The sequence below is a fragment of the Delphinus delphis genome, chromosome 9, assembly GCF_949987515.2.
Source record: "Delphinus delphis chromosome 9, mDelDel1.2, whole genome shotgun sequence".
NCBI lineage: Eukaryota > Metazoa > Chordata > Mammalia > Artiodactyla > Delphinidae > Delphinus > Delphinus delphis.
Genome location: NC_082691.1, coordinates 2,151,287 through 2,177,224, shown reverse-complemented (window position 1 = coordinate 2,177,224; position 25,938 = coordinate 2,151,287). Strand labels below are relative to the sequence as shown.

The window sequence follows — 25,938 nt, the reverse complement described above, 5'->3', positions numbered from 1 at the left end:
CAGTGAAATCTGACAACTTATCAGAATTTACAAGTCTGAAAAACCTCCCTAAAAATATGTCAAATACTCAGAGGAGCATTCTTAAAGAAAACCCAAATCAGGCTAACGTGGTGGAAATTCTCCCATGAAGCTTTCAAAAAACAAAAACTCCTGCGTAGTTAATGCAGGATTCTTTGCCTCTGAAACACAATCGGTTCCCCAGACTCTTTTACAAAGGATGCAGGAAGTCATACAGAAGGAGATTGTGGCAATGATTTTATTTGCTGCAAACACCAATGCTCATGTCTGGAGATCTGGGGACCTCAGGATGCCGCGAGACACTTCTTGATGAAGTGGCCCACCAGCCGCTGGGGCCGCTGCTGGTACTCGACCAGCACCTCATGGGGGCTGCTGATCTGGTCACCTTCCAGGCGGTTGAGGAGCGTGACGCACACCACGGCCGCTGCAAAGAGCAAACACCAGGTCAGTGCAAAGAGCGGGATTCTAGCTTAGCTCACAGAGACCAGTGTCCAGGCCTCAAGGGAAGGGGCCGACAGTGGCTTCTGATAGACGGAGAACACGAAAAAGCTCAGGGGGCCACACTATCCTGTTCTGTCCTTATCCTTGCCTGCCTTTGTTCCCACAGATCCCCAAGCAAACCCCAGGACCAGCTCGGGGGGGCCCTGCACTGCCTTGAAAGGCAAGGTGACGTGAAAGCTGTGAGGCAGGTATTCCGGAAGGCAGAGCTGGACCTCGAAGGGTGAGGCCAGGAACTGCGGTGGATTAGCCCCAATTCAGAAATCCAAAGATCTTTGAAGGCCAGATTCATTGTAGAGTCAGCAGCGAAGCCTGCCCAGACCCGAAGGGGGGACTTTCTCATCTTTCTGGGCTCTCGGTGGCACGTGAATCCCTGCAGAGACACTGAGGACCCTGCCTTGGACCACGTGACAATCCAAGGAGGTCCCAGCGCAGGGGTCCAGAAACACGCCTTGCGGGCAGGGCGGGTGCAAGGCCAAGGCTGGCGTTGGGCGGGCCTGGGAGGAAACGCGCCTTGGGGGCAGGGCGGGTGCAAGGCCGAGGCTGGCGATGGGCGGGGCCTGGGAGGAAACATGCCTTGGGGGCAGGGCGGATGCAAGGCCAAGGTTGGCGATGGGCGGGGCCCGGGAGGACGGGGGTGGGGGGGTGGGGGGGTGGGGGTGGGGGGTGGGGGGGCAGTTGGGGGAGCTGCGGCCTAGGGACCCAACCTCGGAGGCCGCAGGCGTTGCACATGGCGGCGAATACGGACGACTCCATCTCGATGTTGCGGATGCCGGCCTCATAGGCCGCCCGCAGGTACTCCTGCTTGTCCTTCTCCGCGTAGGAGCAGAGTGCCCCGTCCAGGCGGCCTTGCCCTGGGAACGTGGAGAGCCGATGCTGGCCCGGGAGTGCCCACCTCCCATTCCACCGCCCCCCACCCCCGGGCACTCAGTAAGCGCCTACTGCATGCCCTCCCCGCCCCCAGACAGAGATGCTTTCCAGCCCGACGGGCCCCGCCTGTCCTCGACCCACTGGCCCGCGAGGTAACCGGTGCTGAGACGCAGGCCCACAGCGGTGCGGACCCCCGGGCGGGAGACCAGCGCACTCCTCACCTTCATAGAAGTCCAGGGTACACATGGTGTTGCCCACGACCGTGGGGAACTCGCCCAGGTCCGCGGAGCACCGCACCAGCTCCTGCACCAGCCAATCGTCCAGGTGCGTGTTCCGGACCACGCGCTTCCCGAGGACAATTTGCTCGAACTCCTGCTTGAAGCAGCCGTCCACCGCCTGCCGGGTGATGACCACGGAGCCGGGCTCCAGACCTGCAGGAAGAAGCGGGTGTCCCGGCTGCAAGGGGCGGTTAGGGAGGGGAGGGCCCCGTCCACGCACTGTAACACTGAAGGGTCAGTCATGCCCTACAAAGAAATAGGTAAGGATCTCTTTTCAGCACCAGATTTTTTTTTTTTCCTGAAGGTAAAGTAATGAATGCGTAGACGCTGCAGAAAATACAGAAAAGTGCAAAGAAGAAAGTGAAATTGATGGGCCGCCCATCCCCACAGAGCAGCATCTTTACGTCGCTGCTGGAACTTGTCTGGGGCTCCCTTTACCAGTATGTGTTCAGCTGGTCCCTGTTTTGTACCTTATTATTTCAGGTTCTGAGTAAGGAACACTGGGGCACCCCAAACCTGGCTCCTGCGGTCACCAGCTCTTGACACCCTGGCTTCCCTCCAGGACTGACCCACCGGAGGTCCTGCTTCCTGTGCCTCCCTGGGCGTTTCCAAGATTGTACAGACGTTACTCTGCTCCTTGCTCTTTGGTTTTTTAATAACTTTGCATGGGATTTGACCAGGAGCCTTTCCTACTACTACACTACTACTTACTTTAATGTGATATTGGTTTTCCTAAACATTTAGGGAGGAGGAAGGAGCCAGGAGATCTGTCCCAGAGCCCCACGTCAGCCGCTCTCATGAAACATTAAAAAACGTGGCCATGGGCTTCCCTGGTGGCACAGTGGTTAAGAATCCGCCTGCCAGTGCAGGGGACACGGGTTCGAGCCCTGGTCCGGGAAGATCCCACATGCCGTGGAGCAACTAAGCCCGTGCACCACAACTACTGAGCCTGCGCTGTAGAGCCCACAAGCCACAACTACTGAAGCCCACAAGCCACAGCTACTGAGCCTGCGTACCTAGAACCTGTGCTCCACAACAAGAGAAGCCACCACAATGAGAAGCCTGTGCACCCCAAGGAAGAGTAGCCCCCGCTCGCCATAACTAGAGAAAACCTGCACGCAGCAACAAAGACCCAACATAGCCAAAAATAAATAAAATTTAAAAAATAAAGTATAAATTGTGTCTCTACTTTAGTTTAAAAAACAAAAAATGTGGCCAATTGCCAAGCTCTGGCTCTGCTTGCCCCCTGCATGTGCATCTGGACTTTCTCTCCCTTGCTGCTTTGTCCCGGTTCTGGTCAACGTAGGCTCTCCTCAGGTGTCTCCCCACACCGAGTGTGGACGTGGAAAAAAGCTCAGATGGCGGCTTTCATGAACTCACGGGGCCTAGAACTTTCAAGCCACTCCAGACCTCAAATTGGAGGGCGCAGGACCCCTCCCAGCGTCAGCTGCTCTTCCTCACACAGGCCCTGCCCTTTCCCCGGATACCTGTTGGCCATTTCAGAATTCTCACATCTGACAGAAACGCTGGAGTCACCCAGTTCTCCCTCCCGAGTGGCGGCCCATGCCAGCCACCCACTGTTCCTATTTTGGGATTTGCGGGGACACCATGTCACACTGTTGTCGGGGGTTTGGGGTCTGGCTCTCTAGTTGATCTCCCCATTTTTATGGGGCAATTTTGGGAGATTCAGAATCCACCCTACTCCCTCCAGAATTCTCTCTCTGATTATTGATTTTAAAATCCCTCCAAAGCAAGAACTCAGGAAGGATTTGCTGGAGCTCCTCGCCCACGCTGATGCGATGTGCACAGCCACGAGTCCGTTGGGTCGATGGTATCACAGACTAAGTGTGCACAGCCTGGGAGCTCGTGGTCATTGGGGTGTTTTCCCGAGAACAGCTCCTTTCGACTTTGAATTACAATCTGCAAACACGGATGTTAACCATCAATCTGTCTATATAGTGAAAAGAAAAATGAGATAACGTATTGAGAAGATTTAGGACCTACAGCGATCCTCTATCACAGCGAGAAAACCTAAATTTTCGAATTACCATAAATGCAGGGGAGGTCAGGTCTAGGCAGTCAGAAACAAACGCACAGAGGCCAGGCTGATGACCGCAGACCTCCTTCCAGCAGCTCCCAGCTCCTCAGAGGGAGCGAGAATTACTAGCACCCAGTTTTCCGCAGAAAAACCGGCCCAGAGGTGGGACATCAGAGTAAAACAAGTTTGCCTCAAAGACTTTGGCTGAAAACTCAACATGATGTTTAGCGTTTTACTTTCTCCTTGCATCCTCTTCTTTCTTTGTTGTCTTTGCGATGTTAAAAAAATTATGTTGCAAACGGAGGGCTTTTACGCAACTTAAGGACACATCTTAATTTTGTACTGCATCTGTCTCTTCCCCCTTTGATTTTCCTGTAGGTTTTCTCATAAGGTGCTTCACATCTTTGCAGGAATAAAGAGGAGGAGTGAGCAAAGTGAAGGAGAAAGGCAGAGAAAAGAGGGATTAGCAAGAATTAAAAGAGAATCAAGCAAACAAGAAGGCACACGTTGTATAACTCCAAAAGGACGGGTTTTCGGGTGCACGTGGCCTGGTGCCTTTCTGTGCCTATTTCTGGGGTATGGGTTGGGAGAAGTAGCTGGACCAGAAAAAAATAACAAAATGCCTGCTGCTGCTGAGCTCTCCTTGGGCACGGCTCAGGGAGGAGCTCTGGGTCCCCACGCGGCCCACCCGGGTCCCAGTGGCACTCTGCACACTAACCTATCCCGCCAGAGGTGCCGATGCGGATGAGGGTGACGTCGGAGCACCGGGCGTGGTACAGCAGCTTGATGAGCTCGTGCAGCATGATGGCGATGGAGGGGATGCCCATCCCGTGCTAGAACCAGGGAGAAATGCCAGCGTCACGCTCTGGTAGCACCTCTGTGTGTTCTGTGCTGCATTGCTAACTGGTGGTAAAGAAGATGAACTTCCTAACGTACATGTAAAAACCGAACACTTGGGGAAGTGTGAAGGTTTGCACGAAGCTGTCGAATGGATGACCCCTTTGATCCACACCACCCGTGGAACAGATGGCAGCTGAGGACCAGGAGGCTGCTGTTGCTAGGTAACAGACATCCCCTGGCGTGGGAAGCCCCGCACACGTTTTCCCTTTTCTCCACACGCTCTGCCGCAGCCAGACTCGGTAACTGGCTGGTGGCTCCACCGCCGCGGTTCTGCCTGTGCCGTTTCCTCCACCTCCGCATCCCCAAAACCGCCCTTCTTCAGAGGCCCTCCCGGTGCCACGTCTGCCAGGAGCTGCCCCTGAGGCCAAGCCCTCTTTGGAGAACGTGTCCGTCCTGCAGTCTTACTGTGGGAAGTGCTTCCATGCATTACGTCTTACTCTTGGGTGTGCTGCGGGTGGTTAGTACCACCAGACGTCTCAGCTGCCCAGAGGGCTGGGCCCCTGTCCCAGCCTCAGGGGCAGCCTTACTGTAAGGCAGCACTTCCTCTAAAAATGTTCTCCTCTGCAAAGGGAACCAAAACTGGAAAACGAGAATGTGTTCACCCATTGCTCAATCGCATGTGTGTGAAGTAACACAGGCGGATGGTGTGGGGACCACTTGGTGCCCGGCTCTCCTCGTGGCCCTGGTCCAGGCAGAGCACCATCTTCCCGGGTCTCCAACCTGGGTGCTCACTGTGTGCGCACAGCTGGGAGGGTGTGCGCGTGTGTTTGTACGTGTGTATCTGTCTCTCCTGGAGACGGGCTCCACTACCTCTGCAGCCCAGCCCCAGGCTCTCCTCGACTCCTGTTTCCTCTGTCAGGCTGTGTGCAGGGCGGGGATGGGGCCTGCAGAGCCAAGGGCTGAGCCCACCACGAGGGCAGGTACTCACGCTGACCGACAGCACCGGGCCCACTTTAAACATGGCGTAGCGGTCGGTGCCCTCACAGATGTCGGGATACTCTGCACCTGGGTGGTCAAGGCCCAGCTCCACGGCCATGTACTTGATGAAGGCTTTCATCCGGGAAGGGCTTCCCCCAACACACACAAACTGCAGACAGAGAACAGAGCCCCAATCAGCACAGGCACTGCACCCCGTCTGTACAGCAGGGGTCCTCAAAGTGTCCCCCGCCAGCGGCGGCAGCATCTCCTGGAACTTGCTAGAAATGCAGGTCCCTTCCCTGGCCCCCCCGCATCTGGGGAGCCAGTAATGTGTTCACTAAGGAGCCCCCTGCTGATTCTGACACTCCCTTGATTTAAGAAGCACTCGTTCATGGACTCACAGCTCAGTGCAAGAGGCCCCAACAGTGCAGAGCAATCAGCTCCACACAAGCCAGGACAACCACACCCTCGCCCTCTCCAGCAGGAAAGCCCAGGCTCCACGCATCGTGTGCACAGCAGCCCACTGCACTGGAGAGCCGGCGTTTGAAATAAGATGCTGCGGGCCCCTCAGTGTGCAACCAGGGCCCCACAGCCCATCTGTAACACGGGCTTCTAACTGCCGTTTCACTGGCTGGCAGAAGCCCAAATGGCCAACCTGTGGAAAGAGCCGGGGGCCAGTGGGGGCTCGAGGAGTCGCAGCTGTGCGGTGAGCAGGTGGCTCTCAGAGGAGTAGAACCTTCATCTGCAAAGTGTCGTACGTGAAAGCGTCAAAAGAAAAACAGGTGAATAAGCCAGTCTTAAGGACTTGGTGATCAAATAGTTATTAGCCTCTTAACATAAAAAGGAAAACTTCTGTAGCCTAGAAAAAATTACAGGTTAAACTTAAGGAGAGAATGAAAACGGAATGAATTAAGAACACACGGAAAGGAGGGGAAGGGATAAATTGACAGATTGGGATTGACATATAGACACAACTATATATAAAACAGATACTACTAAGGACCTACTGTATAGCACGTGGAACCCTACTCCATACTCCATAATGACCTACATGGGAAAAGAGTCTAAAACAGAGTGGATATGTGTATATGTATAACTCATTCGCTTTGCTGTACACCTGAAATTAATACAACATTGTAAATCGACTAGACTCCAATAAAAATTTAAAAACAAAAAGACAACAACACGTGGAAAGTCGTCCCTCGGTTTGAAACGAACAGCACAAAAGATCTGGGTGGCTGACAGGATGTAACCTGGTTATGACTTTACGATCGCAGGAGGCAGCCCTGGATCTAGGCAGCCCCGGATCTAGGCAGCCAGGGTCACTGGCTTGTTTCAGTTTTGAATTCTAAACGTTAGCCCACTTTTCCACACGGGGATTAGACACTTTAAAAGTCCTCTGCGAGGATAAGTCAGGACCAAACTAGCTAAACAGATGGATGTGCATCTTAAACGAGAGACAGCAGACGCATGCGACTGCCCCTCCTGGGTATCCCTTGCTCCCCTAGAAAAGGAGTAGTGTCTGCTCCTTTCTAGTCTCTCAGTGAAGCATTAGGAAATTTATTTTACATTGTTTCAATTATAGGAACCAATACGTCTTTGTGATAGTTTTCTTTCACTCAATAGTTCATATTCTTGAAAGGTAACAATTTGCAAAAATCCGATCAACATATAACTGCAAGAGCCTGTCCTCTGTCACCTCCGCCCTGTGTGGCGCAGTCTACCTGTGTCACCTGAAAGGGGGGTAATCTTGGGGCAAATGCCCAGAATCAAAACCCCTGCTTTTACCTTCACGTCTCCAAACATAGTCGGGAAGTCGTGCGTGCTGGTGCTAAGGCTGAAATGGTAGAGGACATCTTCTTTCATTGCCGCCACGTGGGGATTGCAAAGCTGTACAAAGTCGCTGTCCCAAAACAGGAAAGGAGGCAGTTTAGAGAACCAGCGTCCAGGGGCCGGTAGGACCACAGCGACACCCTGTGCCAGCGAGGCGCATGGGCCACAGCGGGCAGGCCGATCCCAGCCTGCAGAGGTTCCCACACTCTCTCCGTTCCTCCCTCTCTCCTTCCCCTCACCCGCTCTTCACACCCAGGGCTTCTTTGGAGGATGATCAGGAAGAACTCAGAAGAACACCAAAAAAGCACAAAGATCATGGGAATTCCCTGGCGGTCCAGTGGTTAGGATTCCACGTTCTCACTGCCAAGGGCACGGATTCAATCCCTGGTCAGGGAACTAAGATCCCCGAAGTCGAAAGGCTCCACAAAAAGAAAAAAAAAAAAAAAAAAGATCAAAACGCCAAATCATCCCATATAAAGCATGTAGCCAGTTGCTACCCAACCCAGGTTCATTCAACATATAAACTTGGCTTCAATTTAAAAATAGAGCTTCCCTGGTGGCACAGTGGTTGAGAGTCCGCCTGCCGATGCAGGGGACGCGGGTTCGTGCCCCGGTCCGGGAAGATCCCACATGCCACGGAGCAGCTGGGCCCGTGAGTCATGGCCACTGAGCCTGCGTGTCTGGAGCCTGTGCTCCACAACGGGAGAGGCCACAGCAGTGAGAGGCCCGCGTACCGCAAAAAAATAAATAAATAAATAAATGGATAAAAATAATACATTTATCACAGGAAATATGGATGGATGAGAAGAAGAAAAATAGCCTCTAATTCTCCCACCCAGAGATAGCCTTTCCAATCTGAGGCCTTGCTTTTTCGTTTTGTTTCACTAGCCAGCACTTTGCTGGTACAATGTCCAAAGGGAGTAATGAGACAAGACATCTTTTCATTTTGGTTTTTCTCGGCGCGGCTGCTAGAAACTTTGTGTGGCTCACATTATATTTCTCTTGGACAGCACGCTGCTGGCCTGCAATAGGGGTTAGCAAACATTTCCCATAAAAGGCCAGATGGTAAATATTTTTTCCTTGCAGTTCATAGGGGCTCTGTTGCCACTTCTCAGCCCTGCTGTTCGCCCATGAAAGTGACCACAGACAACACGCAAATGAGTGTGGATGTGTTCCAACACAACTTTATTTACAAACACGATGCCCGGGTCTAGATTGCATCTCCAGCCTTAGACACGCCTCCTTCCACAGCTGTGCCTTCCTGACTCCACTCACAGGTGTGCTGCCAGATGCCAGTGGCACAGAGGGAAGCAGCCATGGGTCCCCAGCAATCAAGACTTGCTGTTTCTTCCTTCAGAGTCACACTTTCCGCCCCGAACCCACGGATCACATTTCCTTCTCAATCTAACTCTGTGAGGAAAAAACCATACGGGAAGAGAAGTTCTCAGCAGCCTGTGATTTGTAAACACCTATTCTCTCTGGATCCATCGGTCAGCAACCGTAGATGTCCAGGCTCCAGGCCGAGGGCACCTGCTTCTCTCTCTCCTGCATCTCCTCGCTTCCTACTTTCGTGCTTCTCACATTTCCCTCCGATTTCCCTAGAATGGCATCCAAGTTAACTCACAGGCAAACAGTCTCAAAAGGCTGATGTAGAAAAGATGCGAACAAAATCCTGAAGAGAGACAGATCTTTTTCTAAAGGGGAGGGTGCTGGTGGACTGGCCAACACCCTGAGCTCATCACTAAACTGGCAGCAGGACCGCTAGCAGACTGTGCTATTGGCACCGGGGCAGGGATGCGAGAGTCTCCCTCAGGAGGGGCAAGCAACCTGCCCAAGCCAGAGTGTGCACTGGACCCCGACCGGTCCTGACCAGCCTTACTCTCCTGGGGCAGGGAGGTCTCTTTTCAAGGGACCAAATCCAGTTCTCCAGACCAAGCTGAAATTCTGAAGTCATAACACAGCCAGAGCATCTGAAGCTCCTTTAAAGACAAATATTTTACTGTAATTACGGTTCTTGTTCTCCTCCAGGATGTTATGAACAAAGAGTACAAAGAGAAGGGCTAACGGGCGAGCATTGGAACTGACGAAACAGAATGAGATAAACAACTTTGTGTCATATTTCAAAATAGAAAACGTTTCCTTCCTCTTTCATTCCAGGAAGAGGAGAAGGAAATATGGCGTAACTGTGAAGACCAACAAGGATTTTAAAATATGTAAATTGGACACGTAACAGTGAATAGAACAAGTATTTTTGTTACTGCGGTATAGATAACTTACAGTATTGTATTAGTTTTAGGTCTATAACACAGTGATTCCATTTTTTATAGATTAAACTCCACTTTTTAAAGGATTTTAAAATAACAAGTCACAGACACATTACTTGGAAAACTATTTTTCTAGTCTACACACGATGTCAAGTGACTTTACCTTGCTTTATTCTGTCACTTTATTCATTTAACAAATATTCATTGAGCACCTACTCTGTAAAAGAAACGGGTGAGATGCAAAATGAATGAAACTCGGCTTCTGATTCCAGGAGGTTATCAGCAGGGAAGGGACAACACGACTGACCATTAGACAAACTGGCCCAGACATCTTGCGCCACACACTCAAGGGACTGGCAGAGAACGAGGAAGGGGCTCTGCGGCAGGGAGGAGGGGGACCCTCAGCTGAATCTCACACAAGCACGCATCAGGCCCTGTGCCAGGCCGAAGGGATGCAGAGAGCAGCAGGGTGGAAGACATTCAACTGCGGTGGAAACCATGCCATTAGTGGTGGTGCGTAGAAGTCATTTGACACCACAACTGCCACAGAGGCTAGGTTCTACCAGTCCCCGTCGTAAAGGCTCAGGGTCACACCTTTAATAAGAGGCTGTGCTCATGAGCTGGACTTCAGGGCTCCTCACAGGACACGCTGGCCTCTGGAGGGTGGACCATACAAGCTGGTATTGACCATAAAACGACGGAGGGAGGGGAAGATAATGACTAACCAACGGGGAGGGGTCACTGCTCAGTGGAGTCACATCCAGGGCACCTGACGCCAGGCCTCCCTTCTCCAGCCTTCGTTTCAACCACCCGCTCAGCCAGCCTCCAGGATCCTCAACCCGGGAAGGGGAGTGGGGCAGGGAGGGGCGGGGGGGAGGGGCTCGGAAAGTGGGGACAGGGCGTGTTTGCTTGTCAATGATTGAAAGCACCAGGGAGGGACTTCCCTGGTGGTGCAGTGGTTAAGAATCCACTTGCCAATGCAGGGGACATGGGTTCGAGCCCTGGTCGGGGAAGATCCCACATGCCACGGAGCAACTAAGCCCGTGAGCCACAACTACTGAGCCTGCACGCTAGAGCCCACGAGCCACAACTACTGAAGCCTGCGCACCTAGAGCCCGTGCTCAGCAACAAGAGGAGTCACCGCAGTGAGAAGCCCGCGCACCACTACGAAGAGTAGCCCCGGCTCGCCGCAACTAGAAAAAGCATGCGCGCAGCAACAAAGACCCAACACAGCCAAAAATAAATTTATTAAAAAAAAAAAAGAAGCACCAGCGATCCTACTAGTGCAATTAAAAATTCTCTCTGCAAGTACTATTCTCAGGGCAGCTCCAAAACTTGAAAATGGACCTCAGAACCCATGGGGAAGGAAAGGGGGGGACAGGTGTCCGTGTGAAATTAGGTGACCCACACGTGCAAGTATCCAGAGCAGTTCCTGAGGGACCTCCCAGAAGAGAACCAAGGAGCCCTAAGCTGGGTCCCCAGAGGGCAGCATACGGCCCTGGACATCATCAAGGCAAGAGGCCACCAGAACCAGGAGAGGCCACTGCCCAAGGATGGGGTCTCCCAGGGAACCCCAGCAGGGGTGGGTGGGGAGGAAACTGGGAAAAGTAGTGGATTTCAAGTCCATGTAGGAATTGGGATTAAGACATCAAATTCTTGCTTCTCCAGTGATGAAAAAAATTTGTATTTTAGGGCAATATGAGAACATTTTAAATATAAAATTGTTCTCTGCCTGTTTCCGCCACCCCCCCCCCCCACACACACACACTTTACTGTAGATTGTGCATCTGCATTAACCAGACCTCCTTGGGAGACGACCTTCCTTCTTCATCCTGTGAGGGGCCATGACGACCCATGACCCACTACTCACTTTGTACCTGTAGATCTGGATTGTGTTCACTGTCAGCAACACATCATTTGACATACAACCCTTTGTCTCAAAAAGTTGGAACTGAGGGCCATAGTTAAAGAATTTCTTAAAGCCAGGGAGGATCCTCAAATTTTTTGTGAACGGATTACCAAGATGGGAGGGCACTGGTCTGTGGTCTGACTAAACTGACCAGAGCTGATACTCAGAGCTTGACAGGAATTTTTTTTTTGGGGGGGTGGGGGGTTTCTCCCCTAAGCTAAGTGAGGGAAAGTCAAACATTCCAACATACACGAATGGGCATGTCAGTCCTTTGATACACTGAGAAGGTCACCCAATTCTTTGAGGAATGAAAAACAGCTGCCCTTGTTTTACAAATCTAGTCTTTACAGGACCTGAGGTGTGCCTTCAGAAACATCTCAAAGCTTACCAATCCTTTCACCACTCCAAAATCCTCCCCTATTTATCTTCAGAGGCTTGTAGGCATTGAAGAAGAAAAAAAAAACTCCTGGCCTTAAGGGAACAAAGTCCTCCTAGGAGGAACTTGCCTTTCTCCCTCTATGCCTTTGAGATGCAAATATTCTACCTGATCACCTCCAGAACGATTTGCAATCTTTTTAAAATGCAGATTTCAGGAAAGCAACTCTTATCCAGAGAAAAAAACAAGAGATAGGTAATTTGGAACTTGACTTGTCAAGGACACGCAAATCTTAAGTGTCTTCTTCATAAATATTAGTAAAAAGGGTTTGGCCCTCTAGACAGGCAACCCTGTTGCATCTGCCAGAAACCCAATCTGAATCCAACTTCTTTTGTAACTGAAGGGATTTCTATTATCATTCCTGACTCAGGGCTGAAATTGCGGAACTCTGGGAACCACGGGGTCTCTGTCTGTGTGTCTGTATGTGTCTAACTGTATTGTCGATGTGTAGTATTGCCAAAATTAATTTGTATAAGAGCTCTATTTAATTGGCTTAAAGGAAGTTAGCTGCTACTTATATACATACCTAGAAATATAAAAGAAACTATCTCGAATGAATTTCAGAATCGTGTGAGCTAGGATTAATTTTAATTTCATTAAAATTAATTTTAATGAAAGCAAATGGTTTAATTAATACAGACATGTCTTTACAGTCACCAACATTAAGTATAATACTCTTACTGTACCCAGGTTCACTAGAAATCACATAAGATCTTATTATTCCTGTTACAAAATTTGTCAGCAAGAGAAATGACTTGGTATGCTAAACTTTTAAGTGAATTAAATGGAAATGATGAGAGTTTTGGTGTAAACTCTAAAGGAAGAATTATGATTTAGGAATGTCTGCTTAAAAATAGTCTCTCCAGATTTAGATAACTTGAAACTTTAGAGTTTTGTTAGATAAAGTTAAAGGATGGGAATTCAATGACTATCCAGAATTTATTTCCAAATAAGATACTGAAACATTAATTACTGAACATAAGCTTCCTTTTACAGAGAAACTAAAGATATTTAGGACTATTAATAAAAATATATTTGGTGACACACTAAGACATTTTCTGTTAGAAAAAAAACCATGTGTTTTCTAGAAATGGTAAATAGTATGTATACGTTTGCTAATGTGTGGGATGATAATGTTTGGGATGCTAATGTAAAAGACAGTTCATAATTGCCTATTTGTTAGTTTCTGCTGGATACTCGGTTTTAAGGTTAAGAATTATAATATATATGTAACTAAAGCCACTAAAATAATAAGGGAAACATTTCAGTATGCAAGGAAAGTAGGAGACATGTTTTCAGCCAAAGAAGGTATGAGGAATGAAAATCATTTTGTTCAACGGAAAGAAATTAATTCTGTCCTAGAGCTGTTTTTTTCTGCATAATCAATAAATAAGGGACAAAAGACAGAACATTATGGAAGGTGTGTGGAAAAGGGAACACTGAGAAAAGAGATCTGTGTGTGGTGAGGCTAGGATTGCATTGAATTGAATTAAATACATTTGTTATTAAGAGTAGCTGATGCAAGACTGGAGTTTGGTTTTCTCTCTGTTAAGAGAATAAAGTTTTCTTGGAACATTGAGTTGCTTTTGGTAATGGATTATGTAAGTTTCTTTGCCTTTTTTTTTTTTTTTTTTTTTTTGCGGTACACGGGCCTCTCACTGCTGTGGTCTCTCCAGTTGCGGAGCACTGGCTCTGGACGCACAGGCTCAGCAGCCATGGCTCACGGGCCCAGCCGCTCCGCGGCATGTGGGATCTTCCCGGACCGGGGCACGTACCCGCGTCCCCAGCATCGGCAGGTGGACTCTCAACCACTGCGCCACCAGGGAAGCCCTCTTTGCCTTTTAAGTGAGCTGTGTTTGCTTGTGAAATATTTTATTGTCACTTTGGTTAAGTGAATTAAGTATTGTTCCTCAGTGACCTATATCCTATTTGACCAAGTGTTTTAAACCTTTTTTGATATTTTGACAAACTCCCAAATATCAAATTCTCCCTGAAGTTCTTTTGACCTCTAGCTAACTTTGGGGTTCTTCAGAGAGGACCCCTGAAGCATCTCAGAGAGAGGAATATTAAACTAATTAGGCTTATTTGGTATGTTAAATTACATGGGAAGCATTGTCAAATGAGTGGTGATAAACCTTCTTAGGTTATATTGTATGGGTAAATATTATTAATATACATATTCTAGAAATTATATGGAGCTCCTAAGAATCTGGTATGTCCTGGTAAATGTTTATAGTCATAATTCTAGTTCTTGTCTTAAAATGTTGTATGACAAAGCAATAACCAAGTTTCTTTGACAATGGCATTGTAATCAGATCTTTAACCTTGCTTTTTTAAGTCTTTTGTCATTTATAGACTGCTTCATCTTCAAAAAGGTTCGTAGAAAGGACTTTTTGGGAATTCCCTGGTGGTCCAGTGGTTAGGACTAGGTGCTTTCACTGTGGGGATCTGGGTTCAATCCCTGGTTGGTGGTTGTTTTCCGGGTTTTGTTTTGTTGTCTTTTTTTGCCACGCTGTGCAGCTTGTAGGATCTTAGTTCCCCAATCAGGGACTGAACCCGTGCTCCCTGCAGTGAAAGCACAGAGTCCTAACCACTGGACCACCAGGGAATTAATTCCCTGGTTGGTGGTTTTTGAATCTGTTTTCCAGATATAAGGAAACTCTTCCCCTCAAGCTAATTATGACTTACAGCAATTTGGGTAAATTACTCCCTTGTAAGTGGAATTGAGACATTTATCTTTTCTTTCTACCTGATCTCTCCAGAAATTGGGAACTCCTGGGTTCCCAGTAGCTTTATCAGGTAATAAAATTAATTACCTGATAATTGTTAACTGAGGTCTGTATTTACTGCCTCAGACTCACTTCTCAGATGATTCCTTGTTGCTATGTTACATTACTGTAGAGTTTGTTTCTGAAACTTATCTCAGTCATCTATCTTCAGATGAAGATCACATGTGCCATGACCTGCAACCAGGGGATTATGCATACGGGAAAAGATATCAGATAAAGGACTCTTTACAGCCACCTTGGAAGGGACCATATAGGGCCTTCTTAGACTTCCACTAAGACCAACACTATCAGCACCATTCAAGCTAACATTATCACCAATATCACTAAGTGAGACCATCCTACCTGGCCAATTTAATGACACCTGTTCTGAACTTGGCCATAAATACTCCTTTTCACTAGATGTTAAATATTGGGTATCTCTTAACAGGACTCAGTAGACCTACAGAAAAGTTTATGGCCTTGGCTTTCCCTGGGTTGGTTAGGAAGATGCATAGTTGCTTTCCCTTGGGCTTAAGTTCACCTGCAGGTATCCTTGAAAACAACCCCTGCCAATCTGCCTTTAATATGAGGACTCTGGGTTTCTATCAGTTTTCCAGTGGTATGACCATTTGGCCAAGATATTTGTTAGCTCGTCTTATGACATATGAAGGATCAAATTTCTGTTCTGAATGATCATCTTCCAAATTTAGTAAAAATACTAAGAAAATGCTTTGGTTTAGGAGGATCTTCGCTTAAACCCTTACTAATGACATTAATTTTACTGTCAATTTTTATCACATCTATTGCTCACTATAAATTAATGAACAAGCACAAGGTACATGCAAGGTTAAATTGGCATAACTTCTACTGGACAACTTGGAACTGACAGTCCTTGCCAGACATCTTACTAATATAACCCCTTAAAAGGAAAGAAAGGAGCAGGCTATTAGGTCTGGACATCAAGGGACATGATGAACCCAGGGCAGGTAAGCAACCACCCTGGCATCAAAGGAACAAATATTTGATCACCTAAGGCTTCCTATCAAAAGATTAATGATCAGAAGGGGGAAATTGATGAAAAAGTTCATATTTTAAAATTTTAAATGAGAAAAATTTAAACATAACATTTCCTTTGTCCATTTGGATCTCCTCCCTTCCCTTTAGTGTGGGTTGTACATCTGTACTAGCCAGACCTCCTTAGGAGACAGCATTCCTTTTTAATCTCATCAAGGGTCACAACTCCTTAAGAGATAACCTTCCTTCTTAATCTTGTGAGGGGCCATGATGACCCATGCCCACTACTCTGTACATGTAGATCTGGATTGTGTAAACTGTCAGTAACGCATCATTTGGTATTATTACCCTTTGCCTCAAAAACTTATATAACCGTGCTTTGACCTCTTATGGGTGAAGCAATGCTCAGAGCTTTCTGAAAAACTGTCTCCTGGGTTATAATCCTCAGATTGGCTCAAATAAAATTTTCCATTTCTTTCTTAGATCAACTACTGAGTAATTTTTTTCATCAACACCAGCAATGCACAAATATACATAAAAGAGTGGCCATGTGAATCACATAGTGGAATAATGAAAAACTGCAAAGAAATAAGGAAAGTATTGAAAGGTCAGAACCAAGAGAGAGCTGGGAAAGAAGCAGGGACTGTGACTCAGAAGAGTGTCCAGATGTAAAGAAACCCCACTGGACACAGGTCTGGGCACCCCACGCAAGTGCCCAGACGTCCTTGGGAAACAAACATCCCAAGGCTACGAGCAGCGGCCCTGGCACCAGGTGCCAGGGGTCTTCAGCCAGCTCAGCTGTATGCCCACTGAGTGGTCAGTCCTCCAGGCTTCAGGCTCTGACATGAGAACCAAGGTGTCCACGTGTGTCAGCTCTTAGAACACTGTGTGGCTCAAAGTCATCACAGCGAGCCCGAGCCCAGCAGCATGCAGGTCAGAGCCTTACTTGTGATTTCCAGGTTTCTCTGTTTCAGCCCCTGGCGAGGCCATCCCTCAGCTGAGGCAGGACCCTAGGAGAAAACAGCACAGAGTCTGTTAGAAGTAATAGTCACCACTTGAGGAGCTTATATGAGCGCACTTCGATTGGAATCAGTGGCTGACAAGGGAGCAGGGGAGCGGCAGACAGAGAGAAGGTGGAAGCAAAGCGAGGACGTGACTGACGGCTGCAGCATGAGGCCCAGGGGGCCTGTGTGATTGGTTGTTCATAGCATTTTGATTTTGTAGCCTGGAGGCATGTACAGCTTAGATTTCAGTGTGCTGACACAGGCTGCCTCGGCATTAGAGACACCTCAGTCCAATGGGCTCCTCGTTTAATTAGTTGAACACTAGTGGATCCCCCCAGTAGGAACCAAGGTCACTTGGACCGTCAGCAAGGCCACATTAACCTGTGGAAGGTCAGTGCCATCAAGAGGAACTCGACAAATTTACATCACATACACGTACATATATAAGACCTGGAGGGTTGCTAATTTCAGAGAGGAGCTGGCGGAAATGTGCCCAAAGCGAGCCTGGGTTGGCGTCTCCTACTCTGGTAGAAAACCCTTCTTCACTTCCTGGTCCCTCAGACAAGACTGCCTTGACCCAACAGACCACACCTGGGTGCCTCACGCTTCTAGAATTTTAACTCTCCTCCAGCAGGCCTCAAGGACAGCTCAGGGGGCAGAGAGGGGCCCGGCAAAGGCACCAGCTCTTGAGGGCCTGCCATGAAGGGAAGGGAAAGACCTGGGGCAGGTAGGGATCAACCCCTGCCCTGGTCCCACTCGAGAACCAGAGGAAGGGAAAACCATGAGACACAACCACAGTTCTTACTGGGGCTCAGCCACCAGAGCACTGACCCGACACCCGTGCCCGCAGAGCTGAGCCCGAGCACCTGCTGGGTGACCTCGGTGAGTGGTCTACGGTGGAGCTAGCTCCCCCATCCCCAGGTCAGGTTCTCAACCTGCTACCTCACCAGCCACTTACCAGAAAACCAGCCTCACAAAGCTAAAAGCCAAAGCCCTCTTTTTGGAAAAAAGGGTTGATGGCCACTGTTACACTTAGATACTGACCATTTTTGGCAAATTCTGAAAACCAAAGCATATTGTCATAGTTGGGTCTGGAGCACAGATTTTCCTGCAGTGCTGCCTTGTCTCTCTTCACCTAGCCTTCATGCTCCCTTAGCATTTACAGGACACTTCTGAGGAAATGTCAGCCTGTGAGTCAACTGCAAATTGACTGAACCCAAGGAGGGGGGTTATGGGAACCTCCTCTCTATAGCCAGTGGGTCAGAAGCACAGGTGATAACCTGGACTTGTGATGGGGGGCAGTGGGAGGGGGAAGGCGGGCAGTCTTATGGGACTGAGCCCTTAGCCTTTGGGGTCTGACACTGTCCCCAGGTAGACAGTGTCAGAATTGAGTTGGATTGTAGGACCCCCTGGTGTAGGGGCTGGTGTGGAGAATTGCTTGACAGTGTGGGGAAAACAAAGTAGAATTGTACTTGGTGATCAGAATCTTAGGTCATAATTTGCCTTTACAGCATCCATCAGACAGACTGATGCAGACAGCCCAGCTTCTGAAGAAGTCTGGCTTCCAGGAAATGCAGCCCTTGGCACCTCCACACTGCAGTCAGCAGCCGCTATCCCTCTGGGATCCACCTCACTGTCTGCAGTAAGTGCAGACGTGCCTTCCGGCGAAGCCAGCCCCCAGCCCTCATTATCGGCTCTCCCTTGTCCACTGAGAGATGAAGTAGGGCTTGGGGTCCCCTCCTCCTGCAATCCGTCCCCTCCTGGCTGCTGGCTCTTCCTCTGTGGGTAGGGGGTGGGGAGCTCAGAAAGAGGAAGAGCTAGAGGCGCCTTCCCACGGGGCAGCGGCTGAATCAGAGGTGCACAGTGCACCCCAGAAGGTCCCCAACCCCTATTTTCCAGGAAAGGAATCTCAGCCACAGAGAAGACCTCCTGTCTGGCCTTGCAGAGAAAGTGTTGCTCCCTAGGCCGGGTGGCTTCTCCTGCCCCTGAGCCAGAGAACCGCTTTCCCTGCCTCGGCCTTGCCCTCTGCTGCCCCAGACCTGGGCTCCTTCCTGAGTCTGCTCGGGGTCTGCTTCCCCTTGTACTCTCAGTGCCAGGTGATTGCTCCCCTCCAGGCTGCGACCCCGCCCACCCCCCACCCCCAAAGTAACCCCTCCTTGGGCCTGAGCCTCATCCTGGGGGCAGCAAGGCTTTACTGAACCAACTCTGTGCAGAGAAAATCACAGACTTTTGCAATGTTCTAATTGGAAATTTCCCCACTAAATATCTTAAGACACTTATAGGTGGAGTGAGCACACAGGCAGGTTGGCCTGGGAGTCCCGGTATAGTCACCAGAGCCACATTTCATTCTCAGAAGGACCTGGGTGTGGAGGATCAATGATATGGCCACGCCCCCACCCCACCCCCCTACCCCGCCCACTGAAAAAGGTCAAAGGTGGGGAGGCGGTGAACCTCTCAATTTACTTCCCCTGAGACCAGTTAGAACAGGACGGGGAGCCCAGGAGCCACTCTACTCTCACTGGCAGGCTGGTTGCTCACCCAGACTCCCCCTTCTTCCAGAGGCCACTAGCGAGGGGAGCGGGCCCCGTTGCTGTGAAAGGAGACCCTGGTGATGATTAAGAAGGGAGTGATAACCACGCAGGGGCACAGGGCAATGGTGGAATCTCAGAAGAAATTTTCAAGTTAAAAAAAAAAGTGCATAAACTTGTAGGCAAACGAATGGCACCAGTCATTCCTGTAAACAGGGAATGTTACCTCCATCAGCCACTGCAGCAGCCCTCGTGGTGCACCCCGAGGGGACTCAGGATGGAGAAAAGAAGGACACTGGCCCTAGGTAGTGAAGATGCACATCAAAGGAATGATTTCCATGAGCCCAGACTCTTGCATCTTCCCATACACAGAATAGCACTGAAATCCTTGAGATGCCTGCTTTTCTGATTAGTAGTAATCTTTTAATTACATGTTTGTTTGTTTTTCAGCAAAACTCCCTCTTTATCCTGGCTCCCCCCTTACCTCTTCGGAGCAGTCCCTCAGAGCTCTCTGAGAGGCTGTGTGCTGGGCTAGTCCTCAGGGAGGCCGCCGCATAAAACATACTTCCCAAATGTTAGGTTGTGCTTTTTTTTTTTCAGTCAGCAAGCTGCATTATTTTTTCCAACCGTCAAAGGAATCAGGAAACAGGCCCAGGGGATGCTGCAGTCCTTTTACCAACAAGGCCCAAGTTTGGTCCACTGGGGTTTAACACGGAGAGGAGGAGTCCCCCAGGGTCCACTGCAGTCTGTTCAACTCCGGGTCACAACTTAAGGCATAGACAAACACTCGTGGGGGGATGCCCCACCGTCTACTCTGCACGCAGAGGCCCAGGGCGGGCACTGTCCAGCACTGCCCTTGTGCAGTGTAACTAGGAGAGGCCATTCATAGGTGAGCTCATTCAGAGAATTTAGGGAATGTTTCTGACAACCGCTTTTTCAATTGTTTTACTGAATTAATGTTATCATGCACCTGGACCTGTTTCCTCCAACAGATAATATGTATGTGCATTTCCTAAGGACACACGCTTGACATCATACAGCAGACTTCTAGCCTGGGCATCATCCCAGGACGAAACCTGTGGAGCATACACTTCGTTTCCTCCGTGGCGGAGAAAATACAGCTTGCCAAACCCCATCACTGAATTAGCGTCGCAGCGCTGTCCAACCAGGAAAGACTCAAAGTGGTTGGTCTGTCTGCCCCGCCTCAGCCCCTGTGGCTGTGGATGGAGCTGCAACACCAGGGGGGATTCGGGCACTTGCCTGGTACTTTTAGTTCACCTTTTTAGTAACTTAATGCCTTTCTAATTAAGTATTATCTGTAAGAGAGCAGAAAGTGCTAAGCATTGCACACATTAGTCATCCAATGTGTCAAATTCCCAACAGGTAGCTGTCCTGGTTCCTCAAGGTGTACCTATTCAGGTTAGAACCCGCACCCGCTGGGGTGTGTGTGATCTGAAGGGAGATGAGAAAGACCCAGGGCTCTGAGAAGCTGGAGTCCACTGCCGCAAACACGAGTGACCATGAGCTCCAATGCAGGTCGGCTGACGGAGAGCCAGGTAAAGGTGCAAACAGCGCCCGGAGGTCTATCTAGTTCAGCGTGAGGAATGGGTTGTTTCTTAGTGGTCCCTGACTAGGAATAGCCAGGAAAAGATGTGGCAGAGAGAGGACAGGACTAAAGGTATTTACAACAAGGAGACATGAAACCCCATGAGATATGTGGAGGGTGCAGAAGAAACATCTCAGCCAGCTCAGCATGGGGAGACGGGATTCGGGCGCTGGTTAGGGGCCAGGTGCCCAGACAGCCGCGTGTCACCACCGACAACGTGACACCGTCCTGGGGGTGACCGGGGGACTCGGAAAACCTGGAAGCAGGGAATGACAGTCAGAGGTTTGTATATTGGATCCACACAAAGGGCTCCAGAATAAGCCACTGTCACATAACAACTATTCGGAGCTGAAGACTTTGAGTTCCCGAAAGCCCGTACCTGCCTGAACCTAGAGACTTCCAAACATGTCACCACCCCTCCTAGGAAAAAACTCTTTTCTCTGAAAAAAACCCAAATAGATATTGTCCTATCTTATATCTCATCTCTTTTTCTAAGGGGCCATTTGTCTCTCAGAAGTCCTCTGTGTTTCTCTAAGTGCCCTTTTGGCCCCACCCGCTTCTGTCATTTTCTCTCCCAGAAGTGCCTCTCTGCCTCTCCCCACCCCTTTTTTTTTTTTTTGCGGTTCGCAGGCTTCTCACTGCTGCGGCCTCTCCCGTTGCGGAGCACAGGCTCTGGACGCGCAGGCTCAGCGGCCATGGCTCCCGGGACCAGCCGCTCCGCGGCATGTGGGATCTTCCCGGATCGGGGCACGAACCCGCATCCCCCCGCATCGGCAGGCGGACTCTCAACCACTGCGCTACCAGGGAAGCCCTCCCCACCCCCTCTTTTAAGATGGTATATACGCCCCAAATTCCAACTACCTCCTGAAATCACATTTTTCTCTGAACTCTCCCATACACATGTAAATAAAAATCTGTCTTTTCTCTTGCTAATCTGTCTTTTGTCTTTTTAACCTGCAGTCCCCCAAGAACTGAATCTAAGAGGATAGAAGCTTTTCCTCCCTTCAGTTGGATTTGAAGGGCACACAGCGTGAGCAGAGATGCAATCAGAACAGGAAAGTGTGGCACCTTCCACATCCAGGAGGCGAATCCAAAGGGCTGGAAGGTGGTATCAGGGTGAGGCTGCCAGGGATGCCTGTGTTGAGTGGGAGGACAGGGAAAGAAGGCCACAGTGTGATGTTCCAAGCAAGGGGTGAGGTTGGACGTTTCGTCAGAGGCACTGGGTTCCTGCACAAGGTGCCTGCAGCCGTCACCCGAGGCAGAAATGCCGGGGGATACGGGGCCGCCGGTAGGAACTAGGCGCCTGGGGCCGAGTCCAGTACTAGAGAAGCATGGACTTTCCACTCTGTCATTCAGGGGGCAGCAGGGTCCCAGGTGAGCCCTAGTCCAGAGACAGGGCTTCCAGGAGAGCTGACGGCTTTCCCACAGCCCGGCCGACCAGTGGCGTGAGACCCCCCAACCTGGAGCCTGTCTCAGAAAGCATGCCTTCTACCAAACACTGTCCCAAGGGCCGCGGGTGTCCTAAAGGTGTCTCCTCTCACTTTCCAGGACCCCATGTTCTCTAAACAGGAGGGTTTCACTAGATTCCGGCCGGGAGGTGCCACCTCCCAGAGAACTCTGATCCTGGCTCTGGGGTCTCAGGCTCCTCGACTGCTAGGGGACCCGATGGGCCCACTGCCTGGGGCGCTGAGCCAATAAACACACCAGGTACTTCTGATTAAAGCAGGAGCCTTTACTGCTGGTAACAAGGAAGGAGACAGGGAGCTAGCCGTCCAAGCACCGTCTCCCCAGCTGCGGGATGGGGATGCTTTAAGCCAAAGGCACATGCGTACTCATGAAAGGGCACACGTGACCTTCCGTGTAGACGGGAGTTCTGGACGCCCTTGCCCAGCGGACAACATGCCCCAACACACAGTGCCTGTGCAAACATGGCGGCAATCCCACCCTTGGGGCAGATATTTTAGCATTAAAAAGAGGTAAAGGTCACTCTAGATTGACAAAATCCAGGCACCTGATTGTGGGTCCCAAAGGTCAGCATCACCATCCCTTAGGCACCAGTTAATCTGGTGGTTGGGCGCTTAAAGGGGTTTGGATCCTGCAAAACAGCTCAAGAATGTGCTTCAGGCCGATCTTTCCCTTTGAAACAAAACGGGGAGTCTTTATGACTGATTCTTGCCTTTGCTATGGTGACTTCTCTTGCCTGAGAACAGTTGGTTGTTCCTGAACTATTTGTTCCTTTTTAAATCATTAATTACTGAGAACTACCCTTTGTTTCCACCTGAGACACGGGAGGCCATCGCTCACCTTCCTCCCAACCACCATTGAAGGGAACACAGTGCGAACTCTAGCTCTTAATGTGGGCCTGTCAGCGCACGTGACAATTTCTCTGTTGCCTGTTCTACTTCCATGAGATATGACATTATCTGGTTTGATCCCACCCCTTCCTTACTTAAGACTGTCTCAGCAACACTAACTTTGCAAAATCAAAACACCCTTCAGTTGGTTTTGGTTTTCTTGTTTTGTTGTTGTTCTGTTTTATTTTAGTTTTAACCCACTAAACCAAATTCAGACAGGTGGGTTACTTTGGCATATAGCTAAGTGTGTAAACGTTTATAACTTTTTTTTTTTTTTTTTTTTTTGCGGTACGCGGGCTTCTCACCATTGGGGCCCCTCCTGCCGCGGAACACAGGCTCCAGACGCGCAGGCTCAGCGGCCACGGCCCACGGGCCCAGCCACTCCGCTGCATGTGGGATCCTCCAGGACCAGAGCACGAACCCGTGTCCCCTGCATCGGCAGGCGGACTCCCAACCACTGTGCCACCAGGGAAGCCCATAACATATTTTTTTTTTAATGAACGTATTTCAAAAGCGAATGTGTGTGTGTATATGGGAGGAAGTGAAAGAAATGTTCAGGGTTTACCTTTAAGAAGTGGGAAAAGCTGGAAGTTTCACTTTCTGTTATATGTTAGTTTTGGTTCTTTTTTTTTTTTTAACAATGAGTTTGTATTAATTTTTTGATTAACGAAAAAGTCCACTTGGACAAAAGCCAATGTAAAGAAAAACTACTTTGTCTGTTTCAACTAAAGTGTTACTTCAGTGCCCACCAGGGCTGAAAGTCCTAGAAAAGACTATAATTCATGCCCGATAAACCTGGCTGAATTAAGGAGTCTAGTAGAGAGATAACTAGAAGGTCAGTTTGGCCTCTGAAAAGGGAAAAAAGTCATGGAAGACTGGCTGAGAAGTGGGAGAGTGGAGCCCAGTGCTGAGAGCCTGGCAGAGTGAAAGCAGACAGGATGGGAGGGGTTGGCAGGGTGGGAAACCCAGATGGAGACAATCTTTCTATTCAGGGAAATCGCAAGTCTTTTAAAAGCCAAGGTCACAGCCAACGAATAGAACCGAAGGTCTCTTTGACCCGGAAAACAGAATAAGTGGGGAAAGATGGGCCAAAGTGAGGCCAGGCTAGTCAGGGCAAGGTGGCGGAGAGGCAGACGGAAGGACGGAAAACAGCCGAGGGGAGTGCAGAGCGCAGGGTCGCCACGCCTGGAGCCGGCCTCGAAGGCCTTCCAGGAAATGGTCCTGTTCTAACCTGGATTTCAGACGGGGTTTCTCTAGAATTCACCATGGGCGGGGAGCCGCCCAGGGCACGGCTGACCTCTGGCGGGGAGGGCCAAAGACCGCCAGTCCTGGAGGAAGGGCGGTGGGGTCAGGGAGACTTCGGGCCGGTGACCTTGAGTCCCCGGGTCACGCCCCGACCCCGGAGCCGGCGAGGCTGCCCCAGGTGCCAGTCTTAAGAACAGCCTGCTGCATACAAGAGCTGCAGATGGACCCGCTCCCCGCTGCAAATCGGATTTGTGTCAGATACTCTGTGACTGAAGTTTCTCTTTTGACCTGCCGGGCACCTCGACGCCAGTATTTTACGCTATGACACTTTGTCGTCTGTTGGCTCAAGGCGCACACCTGAGTCCATTTGAACTCTGCAAGTACGGTAACACTCATTCTCCAAAACGTAATTTCCCCTCTCCCCCGACAAGAAGGGGACGTTCCAAATGCTCCCGATTCCCTTCCCGCTCAATTTGGACTGAGGAAGACCTGCCCAGCTCCGCCACGCGCGAATCGCCTCCGCCAGGTGGACCAGCATCCGGACGGCGCCCTCCGCGCAATCCTCCCCACCCGCCCTCCCGGCACACCCTCCCCACATATCCTCCCCGCGCGCCCTCCACGCACATTCTACCCGCGCCCCCTCCACGCACAGCCTCCCCGCAGATGGCCCCGCGTCCGCGAGCCCGAGTCGCCTCACCGGCAGGTCGATGATTCCTGAAAACAGGACGCTGGCCGCAGACACTTCCCGTGCAGGGACCGCCACGGGTTGCGCCCGACGCCTGCCGAGAGCTACCGGCGAGCGAGTGGAGTAGGGCCGCCCGGGGGTCCCCGCCCGCCCGCCAGCCCCTCCTCCTCTCCCGGGGCCCCTCCCCTCCCGGCGCCCCCGCCCCACCCCCGCCTGGTTTCTTGTTCCGCAGCGGGCGGCGGCGGATGACCAGCAGGTTACTAATTGAAACCAGTTGCCTCGCCCACGACACCTCCCTGCGGCTTCCTCCCCGCCTGACAGCAGAGACGTGGGGGACAGAGGTGACTACCCGAGGTCACCGCTCATGCTAGAGCCCGGGTGTCCGCGGGGCCCACCCCGAGCGCGAGCCGGAGGGCCGGGGGAAAGTGGCAGAGAGGATGAAGATGGGGAGCCTTGGGCCCCGGGGTAGGAGTGGGGCCGGGCAGGCCAGGCGCGCTGCGCTGGGTTTCCCTTTGGGACCATCCTGGTCCTGGGAGCACCCGGCACCCGGGAAGGCCCGGGAGGAAACGACTCATTCATTCAGAACCACCAGCTGAGGCGGCGGAACTGCCTCCGGGTCTCCTGCCAGAGCTGCCTGTCCCGTCACGTACCCGGACAGGGGTTGGGGGAGGAGGTGCGGGGAGCCCTGTTCTCTGGGGCGGTGGATGGCACTGGCCTGCTACTCCTGGGGGATGAAGGTCTCCTTTTCCTTCCTTTCCAACAGGCTGCACAG

At 50.5% G+C, this 25,938-nt stretch overlaps 1 protein-coding gene across 2 annotated transcripts; it reads right to left on the bottom strand.

The window, feature by feature from the left end:
- Positions 1-250: 250 nt before the first annotated feature.
- UPP1 (uridine phosphorylase 1) lies at positions 251-25,270 on the bottom strand. 2 transcript variants are annotated; one of them, XM_060019764.1, is made up of 8 exons: positions 25,179-25,270; positions 16,691-16,754; positions 7,309-7,423; positions 5,531-5,689; positions 4,421-4,535; positions 1,608-1,817; positions 1,224-1,370; positions 251-442 (listed from the first exon to the last, which is right to left on the bottom strand). In XM_060019764.1, the coding sequence occupies exons 2-8, from the start codon at positions 16,732-16,734 to the stop codon at positions 303-305; spliced, it is 930 nt and encodes a 309-aa protein (XP_059875747.1). In that variant the 5' UTR covers positions 16,735-16,754; positions 25,179-25,270; the 3' UTR covers positions 251-302. The 2 variants fall into 2 exon arrangements, with proteins under 2 accessions (XP_059875747.1, XP_059875748.1); XM_060019765.1 differs by lacking the exon at positions 1,224-1,370.
- Positions 25,271-25,938: the final 668 nt, after the last annotated feature.

What these genes read in the sequence shown, in the direction of transcription:
- UPP1 (XM_060019764.1), bottom strand. Translation starts at nt 16,734, where the DNA reads ATGGCCTCGCCAGGGGCTGAAACAGAGAAACCTGGAAATCACAA. An exon ending in CTATGTTTGGAGACGTGAAG is followed by an intron (nt 5,690 to 7,308) that starts GTAAAAGCAGGG and finishes CTCTGTCTGCAG; the next exon opens with TTTGTGTGTGTTGGGGGAAG. An exon ending in GCCCGGTGCTGTCGGTCAGC is followed by an intron (nt 4,536 to 5,530) that starts GTGAGTACCTGC and finishes CCCTGGTTCTAG; the next exon opens with CACGGGATGGGCATCCCCTC.